Here is a 14,589-nt window from a genome sequence, read left to right as displayed (position 1 = left end):
AGCGACGTGAAAAAAACAAGCACAGTATTCTGTTTTGATGCCTATATTTAGTGACAGGACAAGGTGACCATGCGTCCTTTGTCCCAGACATGGCCTCTTTTTGGGGACCTAAACGTGTCCGGTCGGGATTAATAAAATGGCCGGAATTAGGCTATTCTTGCATGTCGGCCTTAGTTTTCTAGTCTCTATACATTGTGCGTCTCACGTAATTGTTCGGTCACGTACACGGCCGGCACGCAGCCGTTGGTCAGAGTGCTTCAGAGTAGCGTATGGCCAGAGAGGATATGCGAGGTTAGCTTTCGTATGATCTTTTGTATGGTCTGAAAAAGCGCCCCCACACAGCTGCAAGACGTGTTCAAATAAACTGTCCTTATACTTAGACCTCAGATACACCAACTCTGATTAAATTACTTTTTAGACTTGTGACTATAATAAAACAAAAACAAATCTGACAATTATAGATGTGAAGTGGCTAGTTTGGGTCGACTCTATTAAACTGGATTCCGACATGGGGATTACACGTGTTTTGTTAAAACGGCATTTTCGCATCTAAAACATTTAATCTTCACTAACGCTAAATACCTGGGAACATTCGGATTAGTCAAGTGTCTAATGAAGTAGTGGATTTTTATGGCATCTGATTTGCATTTATTCTATGACCAAGGAACAGTTGAATGGAGAGGAATAAGATTATCTTAGTCATATAGGCAGTTCTTATTGGTCCTGTAATTAAGTAAAATAATTGGTTATATATACATCTATATATACAACTATATATACCTTTTTTTTTGTTTTTTTTTCCCCGGAAAGCCAAAATGTAACCCCTTAGGAACCAGTACCAACCATTATCTTCTGAAACTCTTGAGTGATTTACAATGTAAACCACAGCGCAAAGATAATCTTAGTGTGGATAGGCACGCATATCATTTACTTTTCATGTGAAACGTCCACTGAGGGTTCAGGCTCTCACCCACTCAGCGGCTGTATGCTGCAGCTGCTGCCGCACGGCTGTTACCCCCAACGTCCGGCCAACTTTTAAGTGGAGCTGCGTTGCCCAGCTGTAGTATTTCGGCCAAAAGAGTTTGAAGCCAGTCGTGATGAAGAAGCAAACAAATGTCGAGTCGATTGGCCGTGCTCCTAACATGTTTGTTTTGTTCGTTTCTTTTTTTTGGATCGGTCTCCTGCACAAATCCTCATTTGCGGAGGGCAGCGACGTGCTGGTTTTGAACACGGACTCTGCTTTTGACCACGCTGTAGCCGGACACGAAACTATGCTAGTGGAATTCTTCGCTCCGTGGTATGCAAACTCAACTAATATTGCTTGTCAAGTGGGAAACCTTGTTTTAAAATGAGACCTTTTGCTGTGTTAAGTACGCCACTTTTAGAATTTCTTGGTTCCAGTGTATTGGTAGTTAGCTAACCTGTAGTACTTTAGCTAGCAACCACAACAGATCAGCTAACCACTATATTAACCTAACTTACCTTTTTCAGGGTGGAACATGCAAAGAAAATGTTTGCAGCTGAAAATGAATGAATGAATTAATTAAACCGTGGTAGCATGTCAGTAATACAAGATCCTAACATCTCATCAGTTAACGTTATGTAAAGGTTTAGCTAGCCTAGCCCAAAATCTTGGTCGCATAAGATACCTGATCTTCAAAAGCATTTTAAAACATTAGTTATTCAAGCTTCTTTCTCTAAAATATTCAGCAATGGCTTTTGACACGACCACTGTTAGATCAGTGGTCATCGCCAGGACGAAATGAATCTGCATTGCATCAGTCCTGATGTTCATGAAGTAGTGTTGATGAAGCTTCCAGCCGTACAGCTAAAAGACTCTGTGCATCTACAGGTGCGGTCACTGTCAGAGGTTAGCGCCTGAATATGAAACTGCTGCTACCAGGTTGAAGGGCACAGTGCCCCTAGCAAAGGTAAGCAGATGTGCAAAAAACAAAACAAAAATCCCATAGTCTCTTCCTCAAAGCTTGGATCCAATTAATTATTTAATTATAGCATTTGCGTGATCTGTGTAGTGTTCACTGGTTTGCTAGTTGGGGTTTGCGTTTGTTTCCTTTTATTCAGTTATTCAGTGCTGAAAAACACTTTCAAAGTATATCTCCTTGGTCCTGTAGCTAAACTAGAATTGGACCACAATTAACTAGAGGATGATGGAGTAATATTATACTTTTATTTGGGAACATGTCTACAAAGTTTTTATTCTAAGACATTTGCTTTTGTAGTATCATTATTTTTATTTTGTGCAACATGTGCAATAGTTTATTCTGTGAGTCAGAAAACTGATCTAAATGCTCTTGATCAGGTTGACTGCACTGCCAACTCTGAGACATGTGGGCGGTTTGGGGTGAATGGGTATCCCACTCTGAAAATCTTCCGTAATGGAGAGGAGGCATCTTCCTATGATGGTCCCCGCACAGCCGGTGTGTCTTTCATCTATACATAAATCTTTGCTGTAACCTTGTGCTTTTTTGGCATAGCATGTAATATACTTTTTGGTGTGCTTTTGACCTGTGTATAGATGGCATTGTGAGCTATATGAAGAAGCAGGCTGGACCAAGCTCTGTACCACTGCATAGCGAGGCTGAGGTGGATTATTTCATAAACAGTTTTGAGGCCAGCATAGTGGGTGAGTTGTGATCAGGTTAATCCATTTCTTGGATGCATAAAAAATGACCTACAATAGATTAGATTAAAATATGGATAAAAAGCAATGAATTACCATATGTCTTCATAAAACAAAACAAGTCTACCTCTTGGAACTACAGTGTATGTTCATTTGAATTGACTGGTGATCTGTGCTTTAGGACTTTTATATCTGAATGCGGCATGGGATACAAACCATCAAGGAAATCTGAAACATTACAAAATGTGTAGATTAAACACACGGTTTTAAATAATGCATGTCCTTCAAGCTGATTACTATATTTGAATGGATGACAAAGATTAAACCTGTTTTAACAGTATCCTTCCGCTCCAGTAATTATAAGGATCAGTAAGTCAGGGAGCCCAGTGCTATTAGTCAGAGCCTTTTTGATCACCTAGAGCAGAATTTAGAGTTTGCTTTAACAGCTTTCATTCAGGTTACAGTGAATGTTCTTTAGATATAAAATCCTCACTGCCTTTGTGTGCCAATCCCTGTTTCTTAGGCTTTTTCTCAGGAGCTGACAGTTTGCAGCTTGTTGAGTTTCTAAAGGCCTCTGATGCTTTGAGAGATAGCTACCGATTCGCCCACGCCACTGATCTGGGAACAGGCCTGAAACACTCCGTGGATGAGGAGTACGTGAAGACAGATGCATGAGTTGAAAAGAGGAACGAAAGATAGTTTGAAAGTGTCATATTTCATTGTTGATTTACCAAAATAGTTCTGCCCATCCTGTTGCTAATACACCACAATACCATCATTATGTGTGTGTGTGTGTGTGCTTAAAAAAACAAACATGCACATCATTTACATCTCTTGCATCCTTCCAGGTGTGTTCTTCTGTTTCGGCCTCCACACCTGAACAGCAAGTTTGAGGAGAGTGTGTTGAAGTTTTCTGAACCAGTCTCAACCTCTTCGGTTCTTGATTTCATCAGGGACAACATGTGTGTTCTATCCATGGTCTTGTACCAGTCTACATTTACTTCATTCTGATTTGATTCACCTGAGCTCCCTCAGATTTAAAGTGTAAACTGATTCTATATAATCCTATAATATTTTGAGAATGTCTACTACTGTGTACATTCTCTGCCAATGCATTGTATGCGAATGATTCTCATTTGCGTCAGTGTCTTACCTTCAGTGCTTCATCAGCATTACTGATTTGCATTTTTGGTTCTTTTTACTCTCAGTTTTGGCCTGTGCCCTCATCTGAACTCTGAGAATAAAGACAGTCTGAGAACAAGAGATCTGCTCACAGCCTATTATGATGTTGATTACATCCGCAACCCAAAGGGTACAAATTACTGGCGTAACAGGTAAGGTTTGAAATGTGGTCACAGTGCAGCTTCAAAGCTACTTTAACATTTCCTACATGGTAGTATTTCCTAGTATGGTAGTGACTGATTAGTTTAGCCATGGTAAGGATAAGGTATGCCACTAGAATGACATTTTGTTGCCTTAACCAAAGACAGAATGAGACAGTCTAAAGCTAATATAGGATATGGGCAAGAAAAGGATACACAGATTCCCAGACAAATATGATCTACTAGTGTGCACTTTAAAGCCATGGACAGCACATTTCCTGACGTATAAATCATCCAGCATTTCTGATCAGCGCAGGCCTCCTGGGCACCTTTTCATTTTTGTCGTTTGGCAGAAGCTCTTATCCATGTATCAGTATGGCAGTACATATGACTCTGGGAGGTGAACCCATGACATTGGGATTACTGCCACCATGCTCAGCTTGCTCTACCAGCTGCTTTCTGTTTCCATTTTTAACCCAGCTCTTGCTCTCAGGGTGATGAAGGTGGCGACACAGTTCCAGTCTAGTGGGCTGAATTTTGCTGTGGCCAACCGGGAAGAGTTCCAGGATGAGCTGGAGGAGGATTTTGGGCTTGGGCGCTCCAATGGAGGAGAGCTGCCCATCATCACCATCAGAACCAGAGCAGGACACAAGTATACTATGCAGGAGGAGTTCACGTAAGGCCCATTAAAAGGCACCTCTCATATTTCACAGCTGAGAGAAGAGGGACTTATCGGTAGCATCGTTTTGTGTGTCGCACCAAACTTTCAAGCTGGGTTAGCACATAACCTGTGACAGGTCAAGCAGTGGTGCAAAAGGGTCAAGCTGTTAACCTGGTTGTGACTGATTGATTTTGCTTGAAACCTTTGTTTTCCTCTTTGCCTTAGGAGCGATGGTAAATCACTGGAGAGATTCCTGGAGAATTATTTTGCTGGTCGGTTAAAGCAATACATCAAATCTGAGGCTGCACCAGAATCAAATGATGGCCCTGTCAAGGTTTACCTAAAAGTCCTGCCACAAAAAAATGGTCACCATCCGTGTTGTTTGTAAATTGTGGTGGTAAAAACTACGAAAAAACTTCGTATTTGTTTTTTGTTCAACTACACAGGTTGTGGTTGCTGACACTTTTGAGGAGATTGTGAATGACCCAGAGAAAGATGTGCTGCTAGAGTTTTATGCTCCATGGTGTGGTCACTGTAAAAACCTGGAGCCCAAATATACTGAGCTCGGAGAGAAGGTATTAGTAGTGGAACGATTTGAGTGTAGCCTTAACTCGTTTTATCTGTTTTTGTGAGTGTAATATTATGTAATATGTAATATGGTCTTTGTCTCAGCTGTCTGGTGACCCCTACATGGTCATTGCTAAGATGGATGCTACTGCCAATGACGTTCCTCCAAATTATGATGTTCAAGGGTAATGAAATCCTTCTAAGTGCTTTAACCTTGCTTCATTCCTTAAACCTTTTGTTCATGCTCATAGCTAATACTGATTATACTATAAATAATTTTTGTCCTTCAGATTTCCCACTATTTACTTTGCACCTGCTAGACAAAAGGACCAGCCGCGGCGATACGAGGTACTTGCCCACTACGTGCTTTTATGTATAATTTAAATTATATTTTTAATAAGAATATAATAGTTGTCATATATACAAATAAAGGAACAATCAGGCAGTTCTGCATGTAGGCATTGACAAGTGTACATAGTTGGATTGATGTAACAGTGAACGGTTAGGAGGTGAACACATGGGCAGAGAAGAGCAAGATTTATTATGGGCAAATACAAAATCAGAGTCGTTGTAGCAGTCCAGGGTCATAGAGCCGACACAGAGATACATGATTAAACAAACAAACAAAACACACGAAGGCAAATGGGGAAGCAGGCTATAACAAAGGCTAAGAAACACAACCATTTGAATAAATATGCAACGAACAGCAAAGACACCGGGCACACGGTTTAAATACATGAACTTAACAAGGTAGAAACGAGGGACAGGTGTAAGCAATCAAACGAGTGGTGGAGAAAACGAAATTACGGCATGGAACTAAACTACACAAGACGGGGAACACAGAAGCTGGGAGGGACTAATCGTGACACCAGACATATTTAACTTTTAGCTGACGCTTTTATCCAAATCGACTTGCAATTATGTCTGAATACAACTTGAGCAACTGAGGATTAAGGGCCTTGCTCAGGGGACCAATAGTGGCAATTTGGCAGTGGGGTTTGAACTGGCAACCTTCTAATTAAGTCAAGCCCATATCTCTTGGTGTCCCACTGTTCGTTAACAGTCCCACTAGTAATGTTAACTCTCAGAATATAATCAACTAAACAGAGATCATTCGAGACCGTCATTATTGCAAAGCTGAGGGCTAAGTCAGCAATTCACTCAAATGTATTTCTCTAATAAGCAGCAGATAAATGGTTACTAGTTAATACTGCATAATGGAACAGTGTTTCTGATTATATTGTCATACTGCAGATAATCTGTGTTGTGTGTTTTTATAAAGACACTGGTACCTTTTAATACATTTGTATAAATAACTGGTGTTTGACTTCATAAGTGCAAACAAGTTATAGTCTTTCATTACTGGCCCTTGTGTGGAGTTTTCTAATCATTAGTTCAACTTAGTACAGTAAGGAAAGATTACTATAGCCTTTTTAGACAGTTGGGATTTGTGATTGTTTGAATGTGCAGTTTTCTAGTTATCAGTCATGTGGCGATGTAATTAAGTTAGTGAGATGGAAGGTATTGCTTCGTAGTCAATTTGGCAGAATCATGTTTACAACATTTCCACTCAACATCTTGGCAGCTGCTAAATATTTGTCATACCATGTGTTCATTCTCTGTCATAATGAACCATCAGCCCTCAAAAGTATGACCAGCACAATTGCAGTTAATTTAATTCTTTATTAATTTGTTTTCCCTAAGGGTGGACGTGAGGTTAATGACTTCCTCACATTTCTGAAGAAAGAGGCTACAAATCCTCTGGTTCTAAGCACCCAAAGAGAGGACCTATGAACTTGGTTCAAAAGACCCATGAAGATAGCACGTGCAACAGCTGGAGATGTGAACTGATATTTGGCATTTATGCTTCTTTGAGGACAAAGAGGCAGCCTGAAAATGACACTGAATAGACTAGATGAAAAAAATATATATAGTCGTTAATCTAAATGACAATAAGCAGGATCATCAAGTAGTGATTCATCCACTATTGCTTGACATGGATGTGTGCACGTGAGTGCGTGTGTGAAAGAAATATTAGTGTACTTTTAGATACTGTAAGTAAGCCTGTGTATTGGAAGAGAATAAATGTTTCTTATATAGTGTAAGGTGATGCCAGTGTAATGCATAGTGTGGAAACGAGTTATGAATTCCTCTTACCTGATTTGGAGTATATAATAATAGAGACAATTTTAACAATTGCATATTGTGAAACACCATATGATAAGACAGTTACAAACTGAAAAGGCTTGGTTGTTTTGGAATTATATTGCCTAAAATATTAATATTTTTAAAAGTACTTCAAAGTATGATGATTATTATTATTATTATTAGTCATCATTGTTATTATTTACTGCTATGTATAAATACCTAGTAGTTACCAAACTGGTGCTATGTAGTAAAGCAAGAACAGCTAAATTCTCCATTATATCGTGTTGTTTCGATAGTAAGAATTACTCTAAGCATTGTTCAGGTCATCTACATTTTAGAAGCCTCTGCAGAAAGATATTTTTTCTAAATGAATAATATACTTGGGCATTTAAGTTGATTATTAGTACTGAACATGGAACTTGTAAGTGTTTCTTTTTTTTTAAGCTGTGATCATGTGAACGTGATCTCAAACAGACTATTACACAAATCACTCAAAATTTAACAAAGAAGTGTAGTTCCTGTGATCTGCATAATATTGAGCGGAATGTTTAGGGGGGAAAACACCGGAATATCATACTTTTTAGATCTGAAAGAAATCCGCATTAATCGATCACAGACCCGTCTTGACATATATATTAATTCAACACAAAGGGTTGCGTTTTCGAAGGCACGGTGTCTAAATTATTTAACAGCTCATTAGAAATTCTCGGAACCTTCTACCTCTTCGTTTTTGTCTGAATGTATTTAGTATCTGCAAATTAAATAAAAATGGACAACGTCGCTTATTTACTAGTCTATAACACTTTTTATCCGAGCACTTATGAACCTGTCTTGTTACCCAGTATTATTCTTCATATTTTGACTCAAAAGAATAGATATGGTAACACACTGCGTTCTGTACCGTTAGTCAGTGAGCTGTCAAGCTCTTCAAGGAAATTTCTGGTATGTTCAGCTAACCCCTCCTCCATTACTACACTTCCCCACGCTTTCTTTACCTTGTCCCGCCCAATGCAAGGAAAATGTCAACATAGTTGGTGGAAAAGGGTGTCTATCAAAAACGTCCCGTTGCTCATTGGTGCACGCAATTACCGAATCTCCGGTCACGCCTCGTACATCCTTTCTTCTTAACCCTGCATGCGGATTTGGGTACCGGCTAACGAAACCACGCTGCAAACATGATGGGGCGACCGGTTCTTGTGCTTAGTGAGCATCATTGTTTTTTTTTCTGCCAAAATGTGTATTGTGATGGGTGTAATATTTACGAATCACATGTCAGCTGAGCTTTATCTTCCATTAGTCGTTTCACTTTTTTGCTAGCTAGGTTGGCTAACAAGCTAGCGGGCATGGCATGGGCCTTGCTTGGTCACCGGCTGCCTAGCTAACTTAACCTATTGTAGTTGTATGTGGCTAGGTGGATTATCCTAACTGGAGAGATTATCTAATTCTTTATCAGCAACTACGTCGTACTAGTTAGTTTCTAGTTGACACTCGTGTTAGCCAACATTTGCAAAATGTTAGAAATGTTAGCTAGCTTAGCTAAATATAGGTAGGATAGCGAGCCGGCGAATTGGCCTAGAATGGCTTCCCTGGTTTGGCATCAGTTAGCTAGGTAGCTGATTAACCTGCGTTGTTTTAAAAAGTATTATGTGAGCTAGCTGGCTAACCTAGGACAGCTACTTTCTTGTTCACAAGTAAACTAGCGGACTGTAAGTGAATGATCTTTTCAGTACTGATCATATACGACATCTTTTTATTAGTTCATTTCTACCCAGATATCTCCTGACACCGAGTTCACTGTCACGTTACTGTATTATATTTAAAATCTTCATTCCTGTATGCTTTAGGCCAGAATATGAAGAGAGAGTCTGGAAGGAAGGTCCAGACAGGAAATATTAATGCAGCTAAGGTAAATTATTCATTAATAACTGACCTATAGACACTTGTTTCACACCTCTATGACTGCATCAGACAACCTGTTATTTGCTCTTTGGTTTCTAGACCATAGCAGATGTAATCAGGACATGTCTGGGACCAAGAGCTATGATGAAGGTGTGTAGCACTTGAAACTCTTCACTCTGCACAAGGCCTCAATGTCAGATGCATTCTGTCTACTACTAGATTGTACTGCTGGGTTATGACATTGGATTGGATCTGCAAGACATCTTTTCCTATTCAACAGTGACATCACCATTTTCAGTCCATTACATCAGGCTGATGAAAAAAATGCTGTCTTGGTTGTCTATGGGATTTTAAGGACTAGACCCATTCAGCAACACACACTAATCTTCTTTCCTTGTGCAGATGCTGCTGGACCCTATGGGAGGTATTGTCATGACCAACGATGGCAACGCCATCCTGAGAGAGGTATTCTAGACCTCCTGGGCCTCTGAAGGACCTTTTGGGGTTTGATGATGTGCTTTGTCAGCTGCACGTTTTCTCACCGAACCCATTACCTGCAGATCCAAGTGCAGCACCCTGCTGCCAAGTCCATGATCGAGATCAGCCGCACCCAGGACGAGGAGGTGGGGGACGGCACGACCTCCGTCATTATCCTGGGTGAGTGTGCATTTGCTGCATTTTTGCATTGCATGACTATGTCATCGGATTTTTAAGGGCAGGAACAGACTTTTAAGGGGAAGAAGTCTCAGTTGTATGCAATTATGTACTGTTATCACTACATCGGTGCTGTCACTGTGTAATGAGATGCTGATTGTATGTAGCCGGAGAGATGCTGTCAGTGGCAGAGCAGTTCCTGGAGCAGCAGATGCATCCTACAGTGGTGATCAGTGCTTACAGGCAGGCTCTAGACGACATGCTCAACATGCTCAAAGAGATCAGGTAGGGTCTCCATCCGTGCATGCTACGCGGGCAGACGCTGACACAGATGTGACTGTGGCTCTTAGTTTAAAATGGACTGAAATTGGTGCATTTCCACTGGGCTGAGTGGCAGCGTTCATGTTGGGCTGTGTGAGTGGTACGTGCATGCATATAGAGTATGGGTGATCCATTCAGTAAATCCCCAAGTCACTTTGTCCCACAGCATGCCAGTGGACGCGAACGATCGAGACATGATGCTGAAGATCATTAACTCGGCTATCAACACCAAGGCGCTGAGCCGCTGGTCCAGCCTGGCCTGTAACATCGCCCTGGATGCGGTGCGCACCGTAGAGATGGAGGAGAATGGCCGCACAGAGATTGATATTAAGAAGTACGCCAAAGTGGAGAAGGTAGGGGTCACGTTGAAGGGGTTTGGCCTTTAGCTGCATATGTAATCTAACAGCACAGCAAGAATATCAGCTCAAGAATATCAGCTCAAGTAAGATTTTTGGTAGTGTTCTACTGAGTGTTTGTAGCATGGAGCAGGGCTCAGCAGTTAAGGTACTGGACACAAAGTTGCCAGTTCAAGCTTCACCATTGCCAAGTTACTACTGTTGGGCTTCTGAGCAAGGTCCTCAACCCTCAATTGGTCAGGTTGTACTCTGTCACAATTGTAAGTTACTTTGGATGAAAGCATCTGCTAAATACTGTAAATGTTCTCTAGTAGCCAAAATGGTGTTCTGGATGTAAGTATATTGGACCCTAGTTTCTGTGCTGCTGTTGACCGAGTTTAAAAAAGAAATTAGGATGACACTAACTTTTTGATGCAAAATGAGAAGTAAGATCTATTGTTTGTCATGAACAAATCTAATATTGTTTAAAACACTGCCTTTATTTTATTAAACTATGATAGCCCAGTCTCCAATAAGCATCACTCCTATATTTGGTTTAGAATTGGTCTTTATCCCAGCTGTCAGAAGTCCCATAAAGACTTGAATCCAGTTCAGTTTCTGTGTAGAATTGTGGGTAGTGGAAGGTATTGAGGATCTTGTCTGACCACTGGTCATGTGTAGGTCAAGAATGCCTGACTGGTAATTGGGGGAGGAGAAAAATTCAGCATGACCTGTCAAAACATTTTGATTGATGTGAACTTTACAACATGCTTAACACATGAATAGTAAAGGTGATGTTCATGTTTTGAAGTATTTTAAAGCAGCACTTAACCATAATTGTATAAGGCTTCTAAAATAAGTAATGACACAGCAAACTAAAGGCACTAAATTAATCAGTATTTTGTTTACTGTGCTATAATCCCAATATTATTGCTTGTGTATGCAGGTGCCTGGTGGAATCATCGAAGACTCCTGTGTACTGAAGGGGGTGATGGTAAATAAGGATGTAACACACCCTCGTATGCGGCGTCTCATCAAAAACCCTCGAATTATACTGCTTGACTGCTCCCTTGAGTACAAGAAAGGCGAGAGCCAGGTAAGACAGATGGACAAGCAGAGACGCACTTGCTTGTTTACACACAAATCCCAACAACATATGAGCACACGTACAAATCTGAATCTTTCTAGAGCATTCAGCTGACGCATCAGCCAAGATAATCAGCCAGCTAATTTAAGTGTGCAGTCTAGGAACGTGCCTCTAAAACTGAATATCCAGTTACAGCACTAATTCTGATCTGAGCTCAGACTTCCCTTTTTATAATACACTTTTATTGTCTTTAGACGGATATCGAGATAACCCGTGAGGAAGACTTTGCGAGAATCTTGCAAATGGAGGAAGAGTATATCCAGCAAATCTGTGAGGACATCATCCGCCTCAAACCCGACCTGATCTTCACTGAAAAGGGAATCTCAGGTATGCATGCACAAATACACACAAAGATGCATGCTGAAATGGCCATGCCCTGCATTACCACATCAGCACTGTTGCATGGTGGTCAGTTCCAAGTGCACCTCTGAATATCTTTTCCATTCCACACAGATCTTGCTCAGCACTATCTGATGAAGGCCAACATCACTGCAATCCGTCGTGTCAGAAAGACGGACAACAATCGCATTGCCAGGTAAACTGGAGGCGAAAAAAAGCCCCGTTTGTCCACGGTTTTTCCTTTTATGCTCTTCGCGCTGATATGCTCCACCCTCAGCGCCCAGGGCTCTGAGGCCTTCAGATCAATTACTGTTGCCTGTTCCACAGTCTCAGCCGAAGCTCAAAGGTGATCGTGCCTTTGCAGTCTCTATGCAGAAGCTGTGGTACAGCTTACCACTGAACATTGGGTGTGCACTCTGTTACTACTGAGATTACAGTAGTTACAGTTACTACTATTTCTTAAAACATTGGTATCTAAAAATACTTTAGATATGTAAAGTGGGTTATCAGTATGTCTTCATTTATGTTGTAGTCATGCGTGTAGCTTCATCTTAACGGTTGACCTTTTGTGTATATATAACACTTTGGTGCATTATAAATAAAGTACTCTACATCATTTCATATATTATTTTGTTTTTTTAATTACTTCATCTTCTCTCAGAGCTTGTGGGGCACGCATTGCCAGCAGGACAGATGAGTTGCGTGAGGAAGACGTGGGAACAGGAGCAGGTCTGTTTGAGGTGAAGAAGATCGGTGATGAGTATTTCACCTTTGTCACCGAGTGCAAAGACCCTAAGGCCTGCACCATCCTGCTGAGAGGAGCAAGCAAGGAGATCCTGGCGGTAAGGTTCCATGTATCTCCCAGCTGTAAGCAACAGCAGCGTATGCTCACCAAAGGAGTGCAGCGCTAACGAGCCGAACCCCATGTCTGCAGGAGGTGGAACGGAACCTTCAGGATGCCATGCAGGTGTGCCGCAATGTGCTCCTGGAGCCGTGCCTGTTGCCGGGCGGTGGCGCCGTGGAAATGGCCGTGTCGCACAGGCTGATGGAGCGCTCGCGCGCCCTCACTGGCGTGGAGCAGTGGCCGTACCGCGCCGTCGCCCAAGCCTTGGAGGTCATCCCTCGCACCCTCATCCAGAACTGCGGAGCCTCCACCATCCGCGTGCTCACGTCCCTCAGGGTGAGGACACATTCACGTGCGGTGATCACTTTGCTGTCTGGAAGTGCATCATAATCAGAACTGCATTTATCGTAAATGCATATTCGCTTATACCCACCCTTGGGTCAAAACCAGATAATACATGGATCTAAATAAAGTTGACACGTTGTACACAGGGCAGCTTACAACTGCCTGTTAAATGTGCGACAGCCTATCTGTTTGGTCTGACCTGCTGACTGGTTTCTACATGTGTGATCAAATGTACGTATGGTATTAATGGTCTGCTGTTCCTGCAGGCGAAGCACACCCAGGAGGGCAGCACCTCATGGGGCGTGAACGGAGAGACGGGCGCTTTGGAAGACATGGCAGAGTTGGGCATCTGGGAGCCGCTGGCTGTCAAAGCCCAGACATACAAGACTGCAGTGGAGGTAGAGATCTGAAACGCATGCATCCCTCCATTCAGATTCTGCACTCAGTGTTTCACAAGTGTTTTGATCATAGTTTCTTGTCACTGGGCTACTTCCCCCTTTACTCCACCGTTTTTAAATCTTCTTGCATCACATTTCATTTTTAATCGTGAGATTTCACCAGCTTGCGCTCATACTTTCCTGTGAAAGCAGTTTTGTACTGAAGCTCCGTTTCCCTAATTACCCCCCCCCCCCGCTTTACCTTTTAAAGTCCCTATAACAAGCCATGCAATATACTAAGAGTTGTGTCTCTCCCCAGACGGCCATTCTGCTCCTGCGTATTGATGACATTGTGTCTGGGCATAAGAAAAAGGGGGACGAGCAGACGGGAGGAGGTCAAGGAGCTGAGTAAAGGGAGGTGATGTGCGAGGGGCTAAAGACATGGGAGTGAGAAACACCAAAGGAGAGGGAACTGTCTAGGCTGGTTTGTGATGGACTGTTGTCTTTGTTACCACAGTCTGTGACTTGTGTTGTGCTAGGCTTTGCTCACGTAAAGCTCCAGTAGGCTCGTGTTGTTTTCTATGCCTTTGCAAAGAAAAATCAAGCAGGATGTTTAGATTTGTGTTAACATCTGAATGTGTATGACTACCCTGATGCTTCACTCCGTAGCTGTTTGCTGGGATTGTTGACTTTTATTTGCTACTGTGATAAATTTCACTATATAAGCATAACGTGTCGAGGTCTTAATTGAGCATGAACTCCAGTTTTAAGGTTGGAGAGTTACTGGGGTTTATTGCAGCAGTTAATCATCTTCCCTTATATTGGTTTGTTAATGAAGGCATCTTCAGTGACCACTAACTCCTGTTAGGAAGTGTAAACATTGAAGAATATTCACTTAATTCCCCATTACTGGTTTCAAAACAAGGAATCACACATTAACTTTTGGATTTGACATGGAACACTCCTTTAATTTTGCAGTACTGTTTTAC

At 41.7% G+C, this 14,589-nt stretch overlaps 2 protein-coding genes across 2 annotated transcripts; both read left to right on the top strand.

Annotated features, from left to right (window-relative positions):
- Positions 1-72: 72 nt before the first annotated feature.
- Positions 73-8,124, top strand: pdia7 (protein disulfide isomerase family A, member 7). The gene is made up of 13 exons (XM_027000065.3): positions 73-1,297; positions 1,853-1,931; positions 2,321-2,438; positions 2,537-2,644; positions 3,165-3,294; positions 3,490-3,603; positions 3,850-3,975; positions 4,457-4,639; positions 4,850-4,958; positions 5,071-5,199; positions 5,297-5,376; positions 5,482-5,539; positions 6,896-8,124. Exons 1-13 carry the CDS (start codon positions 1,098-1,100, stop codon positions 6,983-6,985), a joined length of 1,524 nt encoding a protein of 507 aa, XP_026855866.1. The 5' UTR covers positions 73-1,097; the 3' UTR covers positions 6,986-8,124.
- Positions 8,125-8,425: 301 nt separating this feature from the next.
- On the top strand, positions 8,426-14,331 carry cct3 (chaperonin containing TCP1, subunit 3 (gamma)). The gene is made up of 14 exons (XM_027000048.3): positions 8,426-8,542; positions 9,184-9,245; positions 9,338-9,388; positions 9,641-9,703; positions 9,799-9,895; positions 10,060-10,177; positions 10,380-10,566; positions 11,495-11,644; positions 11,890-12,022; positions 12,149-12,230; positions 12,696-12,876; positions 12,969-13,214; positions 13,490-13,621; positions 13,920-14,331. The coding sequence occupies exons 1-14, from the start codon at positions 8,515-8,517 to the stop codon at positions 14,010-14,012; spliced, it is 1,623 nt and encodes a 540-aa protein (XP_026855849.2). The 5' UTR covers positions 8,426-8,514; the 3' UTR covers positions 14,013-14,331.
- The last annotated feature ends 258 nt before the right edge of the window (positions 14,332-14,589 follow it).

The sequence above is a fragment of the Electrophorus electricus genome, chromosome 14 (assembly GCF_041902795.1).
Source record: "Electrophorus electricus isolate QZ-2024a chromosome 14, ASM4190279v1, whole genome shotgun sequence".
NCBI lineage: Eukaryota > Metazoa > Chordata > Actinopteri > Gymnotiformes > Gymnotidae > Electrophorus > Electrophorus electricus.
Note: the sequence above shows the minus strand (reverse complement) of the source record. Positions and strands in the feature narration are given on the sequence as shown.

Bases quoted from the DNA above. Each gene is read 5' to 3' on its own strand.
- pdia7 (XM_027000065.3), top strand. From the start codon at position 1,098: ATGAAGAAGCAAACAAATGTCGAGTCGATTGGCCGTGCTCCTAACATG. The intron at 3,976-4,456 runs GTAAGGTTTGAA...TCTTGCTCTCAG, and splicing joins ACAAATTACTGGCGTAACAG to GGTGATGAAGGTGGCGACAC. The intron at 5,377-5,481 runs GTAATGAAATCC...TTTGTCCTTCAG, and splicing joins CCAAATTATGATGTTCAAGG to ATTTCCCACTATTTACTTTG.
- cct3 (XM_027000048.3), top strand. From the start codon at position 8,515: ATGATGGGGCGACCGGTTCTTGTGCTTA. The intron at 8,543-9,183 runs GTGAGCATCATT...TGTATGCTTTAG, and splicing joins GCGACCGGTTCTTGTGCTTA to GCCAGAATATGAAGAGAGAG. The intron at 9,704-9,798 runs GTATTCTAGACC...CATTACCTGCAG, and splicing joins GCAACGCCATCCTGAGAGAG to ATCCAAGTGCAGCACCCTGC.